This window comes from Phyllostomus hastatus, unplaced genomic scaffold, assembly GCF_019186645.2.
Source record: "Phyllostomus hastatus isolate PE091 unplaced genomic scaffold, TTU_PhHast_1.1 phas_contig_17, whole genome shotgun sequence".
In the NCBI taxonomy this organism is placed as follows: Eukaryota; Metazoa; Chordata; class Mammalia; order Chiroptera; family Phyllostomidae; genus Phyllostomus; species Phyllostomus hastatus.
Window position 1 is genome coordinate 11819773 of NW_025333664.1, and position 20937 is coordinate 11840709.

The following is a 20937-nucleotide window of genomic DNA, read 5'->3' on the forward strand; positions in this document are numbered from 1 at the left end:
AACAGGAGACGGGCCTCCAGCACGAGTGACGCAGGCGCAGTGCGACTCCGGAGGCGCGGGCCGCCCCCTCCGCGGGTTTGGATCCGGGTCAGTCAGCCGCCGCCGCGATCCGGGACAGACGATCTGAACCGACGGTACTGGGTAGCCGGAGCTTCGCAGCTGCAAGGAGGTGAGCGTCGTGACGGGAACGGGAGGGTCCACGTCACCAGGTCTTGGCCCTCTGGCCCGACCTGGCCGCGGGCGGCTCCCTTTGGGATTACCCGCCTCTCGCCGCTTCGTTCTGCGGCGCTGACTGCCTGGGCTGGGCCGGGCCGGGCCTGGGCCTCTCGGCCACCTCCTCGGCTTCTGCGGCCTGGTCCTGCCGGAGCTCCGCTTTCTCTCCCCTTCCCTTCTCCCTGCCCTCTCGCGGCCCCCGCCCTCTCCCGCCGGCCTGTAGCTTCCCCTTTTCGCCCTCCACGGCCGCCCTTTGCCCCTTCCCGTCGTTTCCCGCTCGTTTCTGAGCCCCAGTCTCGTTGGCTGCCTCTTTGGCTCCTCTCCCGCCTCCTCCTGCATCCCTGGAGCCTTCGCCTGAGCCAAACTTCCCATTCTGGAGGCCCCGGGCAGCCAGAGGTGGGGGGTCCCGGACAACTGTGCACTTTCCGAGCCACCTAGGTTCTGGTTTTTACTCCTGATCTTGTTTAACCTCGGTTAGTCCGGATTCTGGGGGAAAAGAATAACGTTCTCTGTTGGCTCTAGCAACGAGATTATAGGGGTTGAGCAGGTATGTAAAGAGAGGTGGGAATGTTTTGTGCTGGGGGCCTATTGTTTCAACCGTAGCTCTCTTGGCGAGTTTCTGGACAAGGTTTTCTTTCTCGGGCTCCACGCATCCTGATGTGCTGTGAGTTTCTGAGTTTTTAACATTCATGATAGGCTTCCATGCGGATCCTGTATTGATCTTTTTCAGGTCTTGACATGGTCCTGGAAATTTGCACCTAGGCTCGAGGTTGAAACCGCAAGATAGAAATAAGATTTTGACACAAGCTATTCGTTGAAAGCCAGAAATGTGCCCTTTTGCTGGAGAAACTTAAAAGAATTTTGCTTGTCTGGTTTGAAAGGTTGGGGACCATCTGAGGCATATATTGCTCTGTGTGACTTGACTTAAAGCAAAAATAAAGTAACTTTAAGTGAGCCTTTAAAAGTTTGATCTTTGGGGAATTGTTCAGTTTCAAGAAGTCAGTGCTGTGAAAAGGGCGAGAAAGTCTCCCACAAATTTAATGTTAGCGGAGAGGGATAAGCCAGTTCTGTTTCCCAGTGTTTGTCTTAGAGCTCCTGACTGGAGTGAATGGGGAGCCGGGAATACAGAGGAGCACAGTGGACCTTTTGTAATTACAAACATGATCTGCGCTAGCTCCTCGGGCCCTGCCTAACACTCCTCTTGCTTAGGGTTAATGTGACCGAGAAAAGGGGAGTGACCACAATGCTGAAAGTCTGAAAGTAGTCGAGATGGAACTTGATTCCTAAAGTTTTAGTCTGTAGTTAGTTTTATTTTTGGTCTGTTTTCATTTTTAACTTTTAGTGTCAACAAGAATGTTAAATAAGTTTGTATTAGCATCTAGAGGTCACCTGCAGTGCTATTAAACTAGCACTGTATAATTAAAAGTTACATATCTGGGTATAGAGCTCGTTAGCACAGTCTTAGGGCAGGAGTGAGACTCCAGCTCTTACAGGAAGGGGGTTCTCAGCCCTTGTATGGGTCAGGTTCACCTGTACATCCCTAGCACCCAGTCTAGTGCTAAAGTCCATGGTAAGACTTTCCTGCTTGTGGAAGGAATGGATTTCTGCCTATAGAATTGGGTGGTGTGTATTTAGATGTGATGTACTGTTTCCAGAGAGGTGGAGGAGGGTTTGTGTGGGGTCTGCAGGGTTGGGGAGACTGGCTCAGATGATTTGACTATAAGGGCTACTTGTCTGAGCTTTTGACTGACTGGTTATAAAGTGATTACGGGAAACTAAGTCAAACCTGGTTCTAGTTCTGCCAGCAGGAAGAATTTGTTTACAGCCTACAATAGCACTCTTTTTAGTGTGCTGTGGTGGGGCTTTAAAAATACTAGAATGTGACTTAGCTCATGCCTCTTCCTAGATATATAGGACATTATCGTATATGTGGGGTGGTAGGATCCTTCCCTAAATTCAAAAGAATTAGAAGTCAGTGAAGTACAAAATGGGTAATGTTTCCTCAAGTTTATATATTGAGTTAAATAAACCAGCAAAATGTATGTGGAGGGTACGCTTAAATTTTTTCTGAAGAAGTTGAGGTGAAAGCTAGCCGAGTTCTCCTGAGACTGTTTTCAGTGATCCGTGTTTCAGTCCCCAGAGAGAGCTGCCTAAAACATCTTACTCGACACATACATACACATCGAATAGTCTTGGTTTCTTGCTGCTTTATTCTACCACTGGGACCACAGGGTTGCATTATATCCAGCATATTACAGCATCCTGACCTTTGGAATATTAGAGGTCTCCCAGTAACACCAAACGCACCCCTGAGAAGTGAGCAGATGGGGAGTCAGAAAGGATCCAAGGGGTCTACAGAGAGTCCCGTGGAGGGTGGGGTCGGGGGTAGCAGGTTAGGGATAAAGAAGAGGTGAAGTGAATCCTTTGCTTCAAATATTCCCCATCTTCTTTTTTTTTTTTTAATTTTCTTTTTTTTTTCTGATTCTCTGTGATGTCATAGATACTAGTTTATTTTTTGTTCAAGATTTGGTATTAATTAATATTCTACCCTGAGTGAAAGAATAATTGGGAAACTAAATTCAAAGAGTTTATTAACAGATTTTTCAGTTGTGTTTCTTGTTGCTTTCGTTGGTCTCCCTTCCCCTTTTCTTTGTTTAAATATAATCATTAGGGTGAAAGAAATGGAGAACTTTGGTTTATCAGGCTAGGTGTTACTTATTTCTTTTTAAAGAGAGGGGAAGGGAGGGAGAAAGAAAGCGAGAGAAGCATTGGTTGGTTGCCTCTTGCACATGCCCCAACCCGGGACCCAGCCCAAACCCCAGGCATGTGCCCTGACTGGGAGTCAGACCTACAACCCTTTAGATTTTGGGATGGCATCTAACCCTCTTTCTTTTGTTTGTGTTTGTTTTTATCTTTTTGATTTGTAGGTATAGTTTATTTTGTATCTTATGTTATAAAATATTCAAGCTATTAAAAAACCCAAATGAAGGTATTGACCTTATAAGTAGAATGTGGAATATTCTGTAATCATTGAAACGTGTTTGTAATCCTGCCTTAACAACTTGATATCTGTGTCAAGCTTGATACACTGGTAACAGCTCGATATCTGTATATGACTGTTGGTGGGAATATTGATTATTTGGATCAGGATTGCTTTAGAGAAATGCTACCATGTGTCATGAACTTATACCTAACGAGAATTTTTAAGGTTAGACGAGATAAATACTCGCTAGCATTTTAAAGAATCAGAATGCTATTGGTTGAGCTTTTCCCTTTTATTTCTGATGCAAAGGTAATTTTGTCTGCAGGTTTCCACACCTCTACAACTGGATTTTTCCCCTTTTTAAGAAGTATACTTAAAGACAGATTTTAGGTGATCTTGTTTCCAAAACTGTGTAAAAGGGTATTGCCTCAAGTATTTCGGTAGTTTAAATTCTATCATAATAAATAGAAGAAATAAAACCCATAGTTTTCTAAGAAGAAAAAGTGTCATATACTGAGACTTCTTTTTAACAATAGAAATTTGTTCTGTCCCCACCATCAAACAGTAATAGTATCAAAAATAAAGATTTTCACAAAAGGTATACTTTTGAACCCAGCTGTTTTCATTGTGCTCATTTTGATTTTCTTTTTCAGTATTAGCAGGAACATCCATAGAAGTGTAGAAACTTGCACAATGAAGTCGGAAGCCAAGGATGGAGAGGAGGAGAGTCTACAAACTGCTTTCAAGAAGTTAAGAGTGGATGCATCGGGGTAATTAAATATATAATATGTTATTTGGGAATTATTCTTGCTAGATCTAAATAGTCTTTTTCTCTGAAGAGCCGTTTCTCTACTAAAATTGCTCATTATTTGTAGAAGATACAAACGTTAACAATGTGACAGTCTGCCAGATTCTACACAGTATTGTGTTACTTGTAAAAGAAAGTCTGTTAAAGGTTGTCGGTCACGTGTACTCTGAGGTTCCATGATTTGGTATTCCTTAACTTGGAGGAGGGCTTTCCCCCTCTCTTTTTCATCAGACATTATCAGCGTCCCATCAGGGATTTCCTCGTGTATCTTTAGGGAATCACAGTATTTTCCACTAAAAGTGAATTGTCTCAATAGAAATGTATGCAGACACAGTCAATTTCATGGACTCTGTTGCGGGGGCTATCACTATGGAAACCTATTCATTAGGGTTCTGTCACAGAGATCAATAATCTTGGTCCCTTTGGCCAAACTAATTAGAGCACCTATAGACCAGCTGCTCTCTGAATGTTAATATTTCACCCTTTGCAAAATGTTTTGTGCACAGTACCTCTCAACCCCATTCTTTGCCCCAGGCCAGAATAAATCTCAGATTTTCGGTGGATATAAGAATACCAGGCACTGGAAGCTCAGGGTAGAATATTCCACAAGTAATAATAATAATCACTAAAATTTATTACTCACTATATCCTGGACATTAGCCTAAGTGCTTCATACACGTTATTTAATCCTCAGTACCAACTTTCTCCAGTTTACAGATGAACCACATGTGAGGTAAGCGACTTGCTGAAGGTCCCATTGGTAGGAAGTGGTAGAGCTGCATTTGAACCCGGATGATTAGTGTCCAGACCTGTGCTCTTAACCATTGCTTTTTGTGGTGTCTTGGAAACAACGTGAAAGGCATGCAGTAACTCTACATAGTAAAAATTAAATAGATGTTAGCTGTTGTTATAGCTGCTTATTGCTAACACTATTTTAGCCTACCACATGAGGAGATTTATACTAATAGATGGATTTATGCTAAATGTGCTAATTGTATAATAGCTGTTACAGGTGCTCACATTTGCTTCCATGATACTTCAGATAAGTATGTATTTCCTCCCAATGGCTTTTCCAACATGGTAGTCATTTTGCCATTAAAATTGGTCAGTACTTTATAAGCCGTTTTGAGAAATGGAAACAAAACAGAGAAACAGTTCAAGGTTGTGGTCATAGTGTTTGCCTTTGTGATTTCTGGTGTAGAATTTTTTTAAAGCAGGAAAATACCAGGAGTGCGGCATATACTCAGGTATATATATACATTTCTTATTATGTACATTTATATTATATAAATAACTCTTGATACACTGTTCTCCTGGAACAGTGTCTGTTCTCCTGGATTTAGAAGTTGGAACATTAAGTTGTTTCTGTGCCCTTAAAAATTACTTGGAACATTAAAAGTTTTAAAATATATGTACAATATCTGGCCAAATATTATATATTTGTAGCATATGGTCTGTTTGGAGTGCAATTATAGAAAGAGAAGGAACAGTGGAGAGAGCATTTGAGAAAACCTGACACGCACGAGTACAAGGGGTGAGTCATTGCCGTGACTAAGCGGAGGAAGGCTCGTCGGTGTATCATGCATTTCTAGTTGTTTCGTGGTGTTGCCGACCTGCGAGTGGGACGTCGGGTGGTGACTCATCAACTCACCAAGCCTTGCCGGGAGCGAAGCGTGATCCTGTTGAACAGGTTTTGGCTTCTGATGGTATTTGTCCTATTGAGACAAACCTCAACATACTTATTATAAAACAGCATGATCCTTTTATGCAACTATAAAATAATACATGCTTATCGTAGAAGAATTCACAGAAATAAAAAAGGAAGCCAATATCACATTTTACCATAGTCACTGTTGATATCTAGACCATCTCTATACACTTTTTTACATAGTTCAGATCATTATGTATAGGTGCTTATCCATGTTTTCTCTTAATATAGCATTCTCTCATGAAAAGTTCTTTATACATTTAATTTTTAGAAGTTTCTAGTATTCCATTTATGTAGTACAGTGTTTCCCATTACTGGACATTTAAGTTATTCCTGGTTACTTTTTATTTTAAATTATACTTCAGTGAACATCTTTTGAAATTGATTTTCAGAGATGGGGGAAGGGAGGGAGAAACAGAGGGAGAGAAACATCAGTGTGTGATCCTTTGCCTCTTGCGTGCCCCCCAAATGGGGACCTGGCACTGGAAACTGAACCAGCCACCTTTTGGTTCACAGGCTGGTGCTCAGTCCACTGAGCCACACCATCCAGGGCTCGGTGAACATCTTTTTATTTTACTTAAGTAGATTTTCTGTTTGTAAAGGATTTTTATCAGTGCCACAGCGTGTGTGGTAGGAGCCCACTGTGTGTGCTTAAGTGTGTATTGAAAAGGTCTGCAAGGATTTACACTAAAATGTTAGTGTTGATCATCTCTGGGTTGTAAGAGTATAGATGACTCTTTTTTCTCTTCAATGTTTTCATCTTCTTTCCTGGGACCCCATATTACTGGTGTAATTTCAAACTGCTAAGATTTAACTCGGCAATATTTCAAGTTTATTAGTGTAGAAATTAGAATATTTTTCTAAAAGTTGTATAATATTGGAAAATATATTCATTTTCAAGTTAGTCTGAGTCTCTGAAAGTTTTTGCTCCTAAACTTGGTTTCCGTCTCTGGTTTGCCCACATGAAGTAGGTGGTCAGTGTCATTAGCATTCTCCCTGGACGTGAGGCCTGATCTGCCCCAGATAAACAGCCTTCAAGTCTATTTATATCCTGCTGCTGGTTATACTTAAGAATCATTCTTTGGCTTGCCATTTTGCAACAGTGGACTTATTAGGGATCCTCCAAATTCAGTTTTGGAGAAAAATTTGCACTAAAAACTGAACAGTTTTTGAGAAACTTAAACTAGAAACAAAGTAGCTTTGTTAGAGTTGGGAGCAGTAAGTTCTCCTTGCAGTTTTCTGTAGCAGTAAACTCGGTTCTTGTCTCCAGGTGCACAGCGTCTCTGTCTGTCGGAGAAGGCTCCAGTGTGAGAACGTCCGTCAGAGCAGCAGCAGACGATGCCAAGCCTAAAACCGCATGCGCATCTAAAGACAGTTGGCATGGGTAAGAGCTGCGTATTGCAAAGGATTTTTATGCCAATACCTTAAAATACAGGATTTTCCTTCCCACGTATCCAGAAATGGGTATGTTATCATACAGAATCCAAGACCCAAGGTTTAGACAAGACCCATTCTTCCCAGTTGTGAAGTTGCCGCGATTTTGCAGTATGGCCTGGTTCGTGGTCAATTTCTCTAAATGTTCCATGTTTGAGGAGAATGGGTCTTCTCTAATCATTCTTGGGGCCCGTATTTGTCCATTAAATTAAGCTTTTAAATGTGTTGTTTGAATCTTCTTTCAAATTTTTTGTCAGCTTGATCTGTCAGTAATTGAGGGAGGTATGTTGAAGTCTCCCCTGCTGGATGGCATTTGTCTGTTTTCCCTTCAGGCTCTGCATTTTTGCTTTGTGTATCTTGGGGCTGTTTTGTAGGGCCGTACAGCCTGCATTCGTGCCAGTTTAAAGTGGTGTCTTCACGGTGAATTGAGACTTTTATCATACAGTGACAGTTCTAATTCCTCATAGTGGCTTTTTCTTCAAGTCTATTTTGTCTGGAATTAATATAGCTAATCCAGTTGTCTTTTAGTTAGTATTTGCCTAGTGTGTTTTTTTCTATTATTTTCAACCATTCTGTGTTTTAAAATTTTAGATGTGCCTTATAAACACATATAGCTTATTTTGTTGTTTTATTCAGTCTAGTCTTTTTTATAACTACTTAGTTAAATTCATTTACATATATTTAGATATATTTGGACTTGTTTCTGCCATTTTACTTTATGCTATTTGCCATATTTTTTGTTTTTCCTCTTTTCTGTCCTCACCTTTAAAAAACTGAAATGGGCTTGTTTTTCCTCTACCATTTTTCCTTCTCTTAGTTTGCAGATTGTATACTTTGTATTCTTTCAGTAGTCAGCCTTGAAATTTTACCATACATGCATATCAAAGACAAAAGTCAATATTTTTTAGGAGATTTTATTTATTTTTAGAGAGAGGGGAAGGAAGGGAGAAGGAGAAGGTGGGAAAACATGATGTGTGAGAGAAACATGGATCAGCTGCCTTTAGAGGCCCCCAGCCGGGGACCTGGGCTGCAGCCCAGGCTGTGCCCTGACTCAGAGTCAAGCAGCAGCCTTTCGGTTCCCAGTCTGGTGCTTGGTCCACCGAGCAGCACCGCGCAGGGCCAAAAGTTAGTGTTGTAACCCTCTTCCTTGAGACCCTTTTACTCCCAGCTCATGACTTCCACGGTATAGTGGCCCAGTGTTTCATTCCGTCACTTTTTAATCTCACAAATCAGGTTTTATGTAGCTTTATTTCAATAGACGTGTTCAGATTCATCTCATTTACACCTTCTTTGCTCTCACCGTTCTTTCATCTTAGATCTTCCATAGGATCACCTTTTTTTTTTTTTTCTTACTAAAGTGCTTCCTTCAGTGGTACCTTGAGTAAAGGTCTTACTAGCAAATGGGGCCTCTGTGTTATAGAACTCGACATAGAATAAACTTACTGGTGCCCTTGGAGTTGTATAACATCATGTTTTTGGTAAATATATTTTGCTTTGATTTATCTGAAAATGTCTTTATTTCATCCTTGTTCTTGGAAGATACACTTGATTTGATATACTTGAAATCACAATTCTAGGTTGATAGTTACTTTCTCTTAGCACTTGAAGGTATTATGCATTGTCTTCTGGCTTCCATGTTGACATTGAAAACCCTTCTTTAATTGTTCTTTTGGAAATAATCTGTCTAGTCTCAGGTCACTCTTAAGAAGTTCCTTTTGCCCTGGCTGGTGTGACTCAGTGGATTGAGTGTTGGCCTGGGAACTAAAAGGTCACCAGTTCAGTTCTCAGTCAGGTCACATGCCTGGGTTGCAGGCCACGCCCCCAGTTGGGGCCATGTGGGAGTCAACTGATTGATGTCTCTTACACATTGATGTTTCTTTCCCTCTCTTTCTTCCTTCCCCTCTCTCTAAAAGTAAATAAATGAAGAAAGAAAGAGTTCCTTTTGGGTTTGATATTCTACAGTTTTGCTGTAGTGTGTCAAGATGTGAATTTCTATTTGTCCTGCTTCAGTGAGCTTCCTATAGCTGTAGATGCATCAATTTAAAATATTTCTCAGCTGTTACCTCTTAAGAAGTCACTTTTTCCTTCTCTGAAGTCTTTCTTTCAGAGACTCCAGACTTCTTAGTCTTACACATCACTTAACTGTTACTTTTTTCCAACTGTCCAAGTCTCCGTGCTGCCTTCTAGGTCAGGAGTCAGCAAACTTTTTTGAGAAAGGGCCAAATAGTAAATATTTTGGGCTTGGAGGTGAGATCTGAGGATATCAGATGTGCACTGTCCTGGCTGGTGGACACAGCTTGTGTTCAGCTCCTGAGATACTTACTCTCAGGATGAAGTGACTAGACTGGTGGGATGGGTGGGTACGGGGCAGTGCCGAGGTCAGCTTCACTCTCTGCCCTCGTGGTAGCCAGACTCTAGCATGTCCTGTCTTCCAGAGGGAGCCTGGCACAGGGCACATTCTCGAACTGAGATGCGACCTCTCAGTGCCCAGTGACTGCTGACAGCAGAACCTCAACATGCACGTAGTAGCTGCTGTGGGCCCTGAGCACAGTGTGGAATGTCTGCTGGCCAGGAAGGCAGGTGCGGGGAGTGGAGGGGAAACCGGTCAGGTTCAAGGAGTAAATCTGTCAGCTGTTACCAGTGATAGAAATGAACCCTAAATCTGATGCTTAGTTTAGTAATCATGGAATAGTGGCTGTTTGTAGCATTAGCCTTACAGTGGTAACATCAGCTGCTGAATTTGGGGCATAGAAACATTCAGTTTTTATAGCATCAGTTTCAGTTGTCTGTGCAGGATGCTTCCCCACACCACTGGGTCAGAGTTCCCAGGCCAAAGGTTGGGGCAGGGCGGGTGTTCTGCACTAACTGTTTGGCCCAAGGAATGCAGTTAAAAACTACCCTTTACCCCTCCTGTTTCCGTAGCTTGCAAATATGGAGATGTTGGAGTTTTTGAGACACAGGCGTAGGCAGCTTGAAGTGGAGGCAGGCACCTCTCTTTGGGGGAAACTAATGACCTTAGACTTGCAGACTTGAGAGGAGGCAGATTTCCAACTGTCGTAAAGAATTTGTTTAGGAGAGTTCTGTATCCCAACGTCTTCTTGTACATTTTTTCCCTCTTAGTTCTACAAGGAAGTCTTCACGAGGAGCAATGAGAACACAGCGTCGTCGACGTTCTAAGTCTCCTGTCCTTCATCCTCCGAAGTTTATCCATTGCAGTACAATAGCTGCTTCTTCCAGCAGCCAGCTCAAGCACAAAAGCCAGACTGACTCTCCTGATGGCAGCAGTGGCCTGGGAATTTCAACCCCTAAAGACTTCAGTGCAGGAGAATGCTCTCCTCTCGATACTAACCACACGGGGGCAGTTGTTGAGCCTTTGAGAACTTCGGTTCCAAGGCTGCCATCAAATAGTACGAAGGAAGACTCTTCTGAGGCTACTGAAGTCTCCCAAGCAAGTCTCAAGGCCAATGATCTCTCTGACTTTCAATCGGTTTCCAAGCTAAACCCGGGCCAGCCATGCGCATGCCTAGGCAAGGAGTGCCAGTGTAAGAGGTGGCATGATATGGAGGTGTACTCCTTCTCAGGCCTGCAGAGTGTCCCTCCCTTGGCCCCGGAACGAAGATCCGCGCTTGAGGACTACTCTCAGTCGCTTCACACCAGAACTCTGTCTGGCTCTCCCCGCTCCTGTTCTGAACAAGCTCGCGTCTACGTGGATGATGTGACCATTGAGGACCTGTCAGGCTACCTGGAATATTACTTGTATATTCCCAAGAAAATGTCCCACATGGCAGAAATGATGTACACCTGATAGCAAGAAGCTAACTAACATGCTGTAGACCAATGAAGGGTTGTCAGAGATTTAGTTAACGGTAGACCTGGCAGCCACTTTGTGTGAGAAGACATCTCCTTCTGCTCACTGTGCTTGCAATAAAAACTTTACTTGGCATCTCAGTTCATCTTTATTCTCTAACTTACTTTCTGAGTTCTTACATACCCAGCAAGGCAAGCCGATCAAAGAAAATCTCCTTTCACTTAGCAATGTTCCTGGGGGTAGCAGTGAGTATGTGATCAAAGCCTTTGGAAAACAGTGCATTTTCCAAATCTGTTTAAGATTTGATGGCCAAGGAGAAGGAAATATGATCTTGTAACTGGACTGAACACTTGTCATGCTGTAGGTGCCAGCCCAGAATATTAGAATTTCTGTGACTGATTTAAACCACCTCTGAGTTAACACAAAATTCATTGTCTTTAAAAGTTCCTTATGTTATTGTTAAGCCAGAGATCTAAGGTTTAGATTCAATGTGAATAAACTAGCTGGCCTGCCCTCTTTTGTTTGAGAAAATCATTAACCCTCACTAAATAAACCCCTGCTGGTGCTGTTCATCCTATCCTGAAACCTTTCATCTCACATGAAACTCCTCGGGTAAGCAGCAGCTTGGAGAGGGCCACTTCCACTGGAGGAAGGGGTTGTGATACATGGCTCCGGTATGCAGCTCCTCCATCTCTGGCGTTTTAGTACGTGTGGCGTGTTCAGTCACTCGTAATGTAGGTCTCCTACCTCAGTTTCAGATGATCTGGCTGGACAGTATCTCCGGTCAGTCATCCAAAAATGCCCTCCAAAGTTTGGTAAAGAAATCTGTCCTCAATTTCAGCTGCAGGACGAATCCCGGTCTTTTACAGGTGGCTTCAACATGTGTTTTACATATGCCACATAACTTTCTGAGCCACGTAACCTTTAACTCAGACCATTGTAACATACCCGTGAATTGAGTGGAAATTTGTCTAGCCATTTTATTATTCTATCCTCACCTGAAGACACCTTTTTCACTGCTTTTAGAGCAAGGGGTAGAGAGAAACATCAGTGTGAGAGAGAAGCATTGATGGGTTGTCTCCTGTACATGCCCAAACCAGGGATCAAACCCCCAACCTAGGCATGGGCCCTGACGGGCAATCGGACCTGCAGCCGACCTTTCAGTTACAATGTGACGCTCCAGCTGAGCCACACCAGCAGGGCTGTCCAGCCATTAACACTATGTTAATAAAAAGTTTGTTTTATTCAGGTTACAAGATAAAGCTGCTCTTTACTAAAATACCCCACTGTGGGGCTGATCCATGACAGTGGGGTCTGGGCTTTGCAAATAGTTGGCCTGTACTTGGGGAGGTGGGAAGGATATTTACCAGGAAAGCCCGAACTTAAGTAGTGAGAGACCCCTGCTAGTTACTGGTTTAGTATGGATTTAGTAACATCTGAGGGTGTGGTTCAAGCAAGGGAGCAAAGTACAGCACTAGGAACTTGAACTGAGAGGTTTCCTAATGCTAATAACGTACCATTTCATATGGCTAAGGCAGCGGTTCTGAAATTTGCCCGTCTCAAGGCTGTATGCTTACAAGTTGAAGATCCCAAGGAGCGTTTGCTTATGTGGGTTATATTTATCACTGTTCACCATATTAGAGATTAAAACATTTAAAAAACGTGTGATAATCCATAAATCTATTTATGCTAATATACAGACATTTTATTTTTCTAAGATCTTATTTTTAGAGAGGAGGAGGGATGGAGAAAGGGAGAGAAATATCGATGTTCAAGAGAGAAATCTATCAGTTTCCTCTCACACACCCCCAACTGTGGACCTGGCCCACAACCCAGGCATGTGCCCTGACTGGGAATCAAACTCACGACTTACTGGTTTGCAGGCTGGCACTTGGTCCACTGAGCCATACCAGTCAGGGCTATATAGATAACATTTTAAATTCAGAAAATACTACTACAAAACGGAAGGAGAATGGTATTGTTCTACATTTATGTAAATCTCTTCAATGTCTGGCTTAAAGACAGCTAGATTCTCATGTCTGCCTGCTTCTGCATTTAGTCTCTTAGGACACTGCTTGTCGCATTACCTCTGGAAAATGACACTTGTGAGACACTGTGCTTGGGAAAGGTAAAGACTATGCTAGTATGAAAATAGCTTAGCTTTGACCTTGTAGATTCTCTGAAAGAGTGGATTCCCAGACCACACTTGGAGAACCATTAGTCCAGGCCATTAGAGTTGGTTGTAAAGGTGCCCACCACTCACCCTCACCTCCACAACTCTTGTCTTGCTTCCCCTTTTTCACTGGAGAGGAGTGGAACACATAGGCAAACCTGTTCCTTGAATTTAGGTGGTTCCTAAGTCTAAGACCTGTTTGGTTTGCTTTTCAGAGCCACCTGGCTCTGTACGTGAATGGAACAGCCATGAGAGAATGAAGGTGATGCCCTTCCCCTTCGTACTAAGTTGTTAGGGGGAGGGGCTGTCAGAGTTGAAGAAGCCCAGGTTCCAATGGCTGAGCAACCTGCTGAAGGAACCCAAACTTGGATGAAGGCGTCGGCATTCCAGATTTGGAGGAATGAGTGGTAAGTATGTACCTCTCAGTATCTTCCTCACGTCATGCATCTTAAAGCTAAAAATTACTCTCTCCAGGCCCGGTTGGGACAACTGTACTACATGTCCCTCACTGGGACATTTGACCAAATTTTGTGAGTGTGACTTACTGAACTAACCTTTCTCCAAAGCATCTTGAAAAACATTCAGAATGTAGATTGAGGAATTTTAACTCTCGTGTTTGGAAGAGTAGCATCCCAAACGTACCTTTATTTAGTAATTATTCATTGAACATTCATTCATTCAGCATATGTATCAAGTGCCTGCTGCACAGCAGAAGCACTGTACCAGGTGCTGGGAGTAGGACAGAGAGTGGAACAGCACCCTTGTCTTCAGAGGAAGTGCTACTGAGAGAGGAGGATTGGGGGACAGTAGGGGCTGGGCAGAGGGAGGGGCTGCTATTTTATTTGGGGTGATCAGCTAAGCCTCTGTGACGAGGTGGCATTTGAGCTGAGACTCGGACAACGTGGGGAAAGTGAGGGGACGAGCCATGTGGGTATCTGGGGAAGAGTGTGTTCATGGCAGAAGGAACAGCGAGGGTATCTGTGGCCTGCAGCAGGCAAGGTCAAAGAAGCATAGGGCGGCGACAGATCACAGAACCCCTCATAGGTCATTTTAAAGGCTTTGACTCCTAAGGAGATAGGGAACCATTGGGGCGGTGGGGGGGTGAGGGCTGCGGGAGAAGAGACGTGATGCCAGACCTGGCCTTTTAAAAGAGCACTAGCTGCTGTGGGTGAGCGCAGGGGAGCAGGGGAGGGGGCAGCAAGGAGGGCCGACAGGAGGCCATTGTGGTAAATCGGACAATAGTTTCTGGTGGCTTGGACACTTGGCAGCAGAGCAGAGATGTGCTCTGAAATTACATTGAAGGCAGAGCTTAAGGGATTTATTTGCTGGTCGACATACAGTGTGGGAGAGAGACTGGAATTGAGGACGACTCCAGTGGTTTTAATAAGCGGGGAGCTGACTGGAGGAGCAGATCTGAGAGGGGGAAAACAGGAATTTGGTTTGATCTCCTCAAGTCCGAGATGCTTCTGACACACGCAGAGATGTTGAGATGGTTGGATGTGGGGGACAGGTACAGGCTGGAGACACAGATACAGGAGCCATCAGTACATGGACGTTATTTAAACTATGAGACTGAAGATCACCTAGGAAGCAAATGCAGATGAAGAACTGGTCCAAAGACCAAGCTCTGGGACATTCTCAAGACACAGAGGGCAGGAGAATGAAGACGAACCAGCAAAAGTCTTAGTAGGAGCTGCAGGAGCAGAACCAAGAGAGGAGTTAGAGAAGTCAAATGGAAATGCACTTCAAGAAGGGAGCTGTCCATTGCCCGATGCCGCAGAGGAGGGGAGAAGAGGGGCGCCCGCTATGTGCAGGCACTGGGCATACAGAGACGAGCCGGGATGCCAGGCACAGAGTCGTGCTCACTCATTGTTCTGGAATGAAGATAATCCTTGCTTAGAACAACTCCTCGTTGAGGGTAGGAGCCAGCGTGTGGGAAGCCACCTAACCGGCCAGGAATCTTGTCTGGGGAGGCGAGGCTTCTGCAGCTGAGTCTTCAACGCTGGGGAGAACTCAGGTGGATTTCTGTGTGCGGTTCCCTCTGTTCTGGATTTTCAGTTCCCTTCTCTCTGGGCTCCCTCGGAAGCAGTCACTCTTGAGAGGTTGAGAAGGAAACAGGAAGCAGGTGACTGCTCCATCGGACCAGAGAACCATGGAGCAAGAAAAGACCCAGGAGAAAGAGGAATGGGACAGATACTTTTTAAAAAAGATTTTATTTACTTATTTTTATAAAGATAGGCGAAGGGAGGGAGAGAAACATCACTGTGTGGTTGCCTCTCATATACCCCCCTACTGGGGACCTGACCCGCAACCCAGGCATGTGCCCCGACTGGGAATTGAACTGATGACCCTTTGCTTTACAGTCCGGTGCTCAATTCACCACCCCAGCCAGGGCAGGATAGGTACTTTTAAACACTGTTTAAAATTCACTCCATGTTTAGTAAATTCCATTCCATGGAAAGAACTTGGTTTCCCCAAGGAAAATCTGTTGCAATGCACATATGGCCAGGAGAGGTCTCCCTTTCCCCAAGAGCACTGGTTTAGAGGGCGGGGCCCAGAAGTGATGGCAGGTCAGGGAGCAAATCCGACAAAGAATATACTTAAACTTTTAAGAAGTCAAAGTGTTCCTTGAACAGTAAGATCGATTATCAGTTTAGAAAATGAAAGACCACAGAGTAATGTTGAGTAAACATATTGGGAAGAGTAAGGAACACTTCAGAGTCTAAGAACTTAATATTTAGAGAGATCGCTTCCCGCTTTGGTGACTACTTTATTAAGCATGGTAGTTTGAAAAGTAACTTATGTGAGGATAATATTAATAATAGCTAACATGTATTAGGTGTTTAGTGTTCTAAGTCTTTTTTTTTCTTTCACAATATTAACTCAAGTGATTTTCACCCAGCCATATAAGGTAGATACTGTTATCCTTAACACTAATAATCCTTTGAAAGAGGTACTTTTACAGATGAAAAATTTGTGGCTCAAAGAAATTAACAACTGGTCCAAGGTCACGCAGCTCCTGAGGGGAAGAACTCGGATTTGAACACGAATCTAACTCTATAACTATCCACCCTACATATTAGATAGGAGGAGGGTCTCAAGGTCTGGGCCATTCTTCCTAAATGTTATTTCTTGCTAAATGTTAAAGTGTAGCACAGTATTTTGCAGATGTACTAGTAAACAGGATAAGCTGGCAGGAACTCAAGGGGATAAAAGTAGCCAACTGACCCCACAAAAGAAAGAAATCAACATGAAATTGGCCAAATAGTGTATCTAAGTGATGGCTAAGCCTCCCTTCCAGGGGGCAGAACTGTGGATATGAATCCCTGCCTTTATGTTCTGCAAGTAAACCAGTCTACCTTGGGACAGCCACGTCATCTCATTTTTGAACAGAGCACCCCAAGTGGTGGAAGCCTGGAGTTTGGTAACAGACACAGCCTATGGTGAGTAAGGGGTTTCATGAATATGTAAATATTGTTAAACAACAGTTTCTTAATTTGACAACATACCATGGTTCTTAACCAGGAGTAAGAATCAGATTCGTCTGAACTTTTAAAAAGAATGCAATGGCCCCAGCCTTACCCCACAGTCTAATTCAGTAGGTTGGGGGTGCTGTGTGTGTGGCGGGGGGGTCTGGAATCTGTTTCTCCTGCTGATTCTTATGTGTACAGGCCCTTGGTAGGGAACCCCTGTAGGGAGCCGTACGGTGAACAGTGGCTAACTGGCTAAATTTGCGTAGGCGAAGAGTTCTCTAGTACACAGCAGCCACCCAGCCTTAGAATAGGATTATGATGATTTGTTTAGTGTTTAACTACAAAGGGTATTGAACTTGGGCAACTCAAACCACTCTAGCTTCCTGTTGAAGATGCCCTTTCTCCTCCGCTTGAGTGCAGAGCTAGGAAGAAATGTGCGATTCTCCGAAGACTTGGGTGGGAAGTGGCAAAAGCAGGACCCTGGGGACAGCGTTGAGGTGTTCTTAGCAGTGAAGTGTGCAAGCAGGCTGTCAGTCAAGCCGGCGGCGGGGTGGTGAGACAAAACCCAGCTGATACAGTCCTTATGCTCCGCACTTCGCTGCCTGTCGGCCTGGCAAACAGCCAGTGAGAGCACAGCGGCCGGGTGTTTGTGCTTGGGGCTGAAACTTGGACACAGAAGGGGCCCTTTAAGGCAGGGGGCTGTGAACGATGAAGGTACCAAGTCTTAGAGACCAGGAATCCGCTGTGAGGAAGGGAGAGAATATTTTCTATCCGTTTCTGAGGCAAACAAAACTTCCGAGATTTTAAGAGCCCCAAGTCCTCCTGCGATTTGGGTGTAAGTTCCAAGTCAGATAAGAGTCTTCTGTTCTCACGGGCCTCCTGGGCTTGCCCCTTCTGTGGTTTCTATCCTCCCCCATCACACACACACACAGCTTCCTGTTCTTGGCGGTTCCTACCTCTCCCAGTGACTCCACGCTCCTGTGAACCCTGGGCTCAGCTGGGATTCCCAGCCCTTAGCCCTGCCACGGCTTCACGTCCTGGAGATTTATTTGTCCCTCTCGCTGGAGTTTGGTGGGAACCTGAGTGCTGGGAATGCACCCGGGGCCCGTCCCTCCTGACCCTGCCCCAAGAGCTTTATGAAGCCTGCGTTTCACAGGCTCTTTGGACAGCAGAGCGCAAGAGAGCTTGGAAATAATTTTTTAAAAAAAATCACGATGCTTCCATGTTTCTGAGAGGAACTCATTCCAACACAAGAAGCAACCCGCGTCTCAGAGTCAGAGGATGGACGGACTCCCAGCCCTCCGGAGGAGGCACTGCCTGCTGTGGGGGGGCACCCGGGCGACCCGCCGGCGCCCGTGCTCAGGGCTCTGCCCAGGGCTTTCTCGGGATTCCCGGGTCGGGGGGGCGGCAGGGGGTTGTTCGTGAGCACTGCACTCGGACTTGCTGTATCCCCAGTCTGTTTCCAGAACCCCACCTTTCTTCTTGAGTTCCCTCTTCTGCTTTCAAAATCATATGTGAAACCAGGCCCCATTCCTTTCTCTTTAGGTCACCAGATTCCTTTTTTGGGGGTTGGCAGTGGCGCCCTAGCCCCAGGACCCAGGAGGGCATGTGAGTGGCGGTGGGGCTGGGATTTGCTCTGTGTGCCAGGGGGATTTTCCGTGTGCCAGGACTGGGTGTTCTGCTAGTCTTCCCTTCCCCTCCCCTCCCCCTCGTCCTGCCCCCTGCCTTCCCGCAGACTCCAGAAGCCCCGAGGGTAGAAGGGAGCTCTTACCCAGGGGAGAACAGCCTCCAGCTTGCCCCAGCTGCCTACACGTCGTTCTCAGCTTCCCTTCCTCATCCCTCCAGCCACTCCCAGGGTCTGAAGCTCCAGCCCCACCCGAAACACCCCTCCCGCTTTGAAGGAGGCTGGGCTGGCCCAGGGGGTTATTTTGGGAGCCGCTTCTGAGATCCAATGGCCTTGTTAGGGCAACACTGACCTTTCTGTCCGGGGAGGAGGGCAGGACTGGAGAGGGGCGGGGCAGCAGCGGGAGATCGACAGTCCCGCACACCCTCAGGGTGGAGGAGAAGGGGGCCAGCCGGCTGCAGGAATTCAGCCTGGGGGGCTGGGACTGTCACCGAGGGGAATTTCCCCTCTTTGAGCCGGACTGGGGATCCCTCCACCTATCCTTTCACTGTGCTTCTTAAAGGAATCACAGTCTTTTTCCTCTTGGCTCCATGGAAGCCAGACTCGGGACATTCGGTGGAGGCTCTGAAACTTTCCTCCCCACTTCCTAGCTGGCAGCCTCGTCTGGCTGGCCGAGTGGGGGCCTCCCAGGCATGGCACTGACCAGCCGACTCAGTGCTGACTTGGCTCCCGGGCTCGCTCGGCCTCTGGTGGCACCTTGCTTTCCGCCTGCTGGGGTGCGGTGGTGGTGAGTGGGGGGCCCAGCCCTGAGCGAGCTCGGAGAGTGCCACTGGCACCCCCACCGCCCTCTACCCCCAAGCTGGAGGACAGTCAGGTCGTCGGGGGCTATGATGAGATGAGCGGGGGCCGCTTTGACTTTGACGATGGCGGGGCGTACTGCGGGGGCTGGGAGAACGGAAAGGCCCACGGGCACGGGCTGTGCACCGGCCCCAAGGGCCAGGGCGAGTACTCGGGCTCCTGGAACTTCGGCTTTGAAGTGGCGGGCGTCTACACCTGGCCCAGCGGAAACACCTTCGAGGGATACTGGAGCCAGGGCAAACGGCACGGGCTGGGCATAGAGACCAAGGGACGATGGCTCTACAAGGGCGAGTGGACACACGGCTTCAAGGGACGCTACGGAACCCGGCAGAGCAGCAGCAGCGGTGCCAAGTACGAGGGCACCTGGAACAACGGGCTGCAGGACGGCTACGGCACCGAGACCTACGCCGACGGAGGTGAGCCCAGGCTGGGGCTGGCGGAGCCGCGGTAGGGGCCTGGCGGGCGAGGGACGCTGGGGTGGGGCGGAGGAGCCTAGGGTGGTGGGACACAGAACCAGAGGGCCCGGAGGTCATCTGCCGTGTGGCCTCAGGCAAGCTACTCACTCTGCCTCCCTCTGCATCTGTTTTCGTGTTAGGAACGATGGGGCCAGTGCGGGCTACTGGGAGGATTGGCAGGAGTGCTTAGCTCAAGGCCTGCCATATAAAGGCACACTCAACACACATTCATTCACACGTAACTGCTACTGTTTGCATGCTAGGTATGCAGTCCGCTGCGGGATATACACCAGGCTGCACTTTAGAGGAACTGGGGTCTAGGCTCAGCTTTGCCATGGGAATTACCATCAAGGAATAGATCATGAAGTATTCATTCATTCACTCACTCATTCACCCACCCACCCACCCATCCACCCATCCATCCATGCATCCTTTTATTCCATGTGTATATTTCTGTGATGCCTCCCATTTGCCAGGCACCGTGAGAGGGTTAGAGATAAAGAGGAATAAGGTAGAGCCCGGGGCTTCAAAGACAGGCTTGCAGACGAGCCACGGTGCACGGGTAGGTACCGAGTGCTGTGGCGGTAGAGAGAAGGATGCTTTAGATGACGTGACGTCTGAGCTGGATCTGGGTGGGAAAACTGCATTCGGAGGGTAGGCGTGGGAGAGACAGGAGGGAGTGGAAGGTTCAGAAGGACCAGAGGACTCAGTGGGTTCAGGAAACAGAGAACAATTTTTTTTTTCTGTGGCAAAACAGCCTTAGGAAATGGCAGAACAGATATCACCACCTGATCCCCAGGGTGTTACTTTGGAGATGTCACTCATCGGGACCTCAGTTTCCTCGTCCATGAAATGGGAGGTTTACAAATATCCTCACTGCTCAAAATATAGTCAGCGGACAGGCAGCGGCGCCTGTCTCCATGGTCAGAAGCAAAGCCAGGGGTCCGCCCTAGACCTGCGAAATCAGAATCTCTTGAGGGTCGGCCCAGATGTCGGTTTTAAGCTCGTCCAGCACTTTTTATGCACATTAACAGTTAAGAAGTAGTTCTTCAAAGTCAGGGGCTCCCAAACTTTAGATAGTGGGCCACACTGGCCTGCTGCCTGTTTGGGGGCAGCTTGTGAGCCGACAGTGATTTCACATTTTGAAATATTGGGGGGAAAAATGAACACTGTCTTGTGACGCGTGAAAACTCTATGGAAGTCCCTGTATAACATCATCAACTTTATCCGTTGGCCCAAGAGCCTGAGACTTACTGTTCGACTCCACGGGGATGGCGGCTCCCGCTTCAGGTGTTTGTTTCCTTCGGGTTCCTTCCAGCTCGGGGTCACTCTGTGACGTCGTCTCCCTCGCGTGCCCTGTCGGGAAGAGGCACTGACACAGTTAACTCGAAACTATGGCT

At 46.2% G+C, this 20937-nt stretch overlaps 2 protein-coding genes across 2 annotated transcripts in view; both read left to right on the forward strand.

Moving 5' to 3' along the window:
• Positions 1-37: 37 nt before the first annotated feature.
• OSER1 (oxidative stress responsive serine rich 1) lies at positions 38-11089 on the forward strand. Its single transcript, XM_045833051.1, has 4 exons — positions 38-169; positions 3850-3966; positions 6983-7096; positions 10267-11089. Exons 2-4 carry the CDS (start codon positions 3890-3892, stop codon positions 10949-10951), a joined length of 876 nt encoding a protein of 291 aa, XP_045689007.1. The 5' UTR covers positions 38-169; positions 3850-3889; the 3' UTR covers positions 10952-11089.
• A 7561-nt stretch (positions 11090-18650) lies between these two features.
• Positions 18651-20937, forward strand: part of JPH2 (junctophilin 2) — a 60182-nt gene continuing 57895 nt past the window's right edge. The window contains exon 1 of the mRNA XM_045833027.1: positions 18651-19498. Within this exon, the coding sequence (XP_045688983.1) occupies positions 19120-19498 (379 nt within the window). The 5' untranslated portion in view covers positions 18651-19119. The remainder of the gene's footprint in view (positions 19499-20937) is intronic.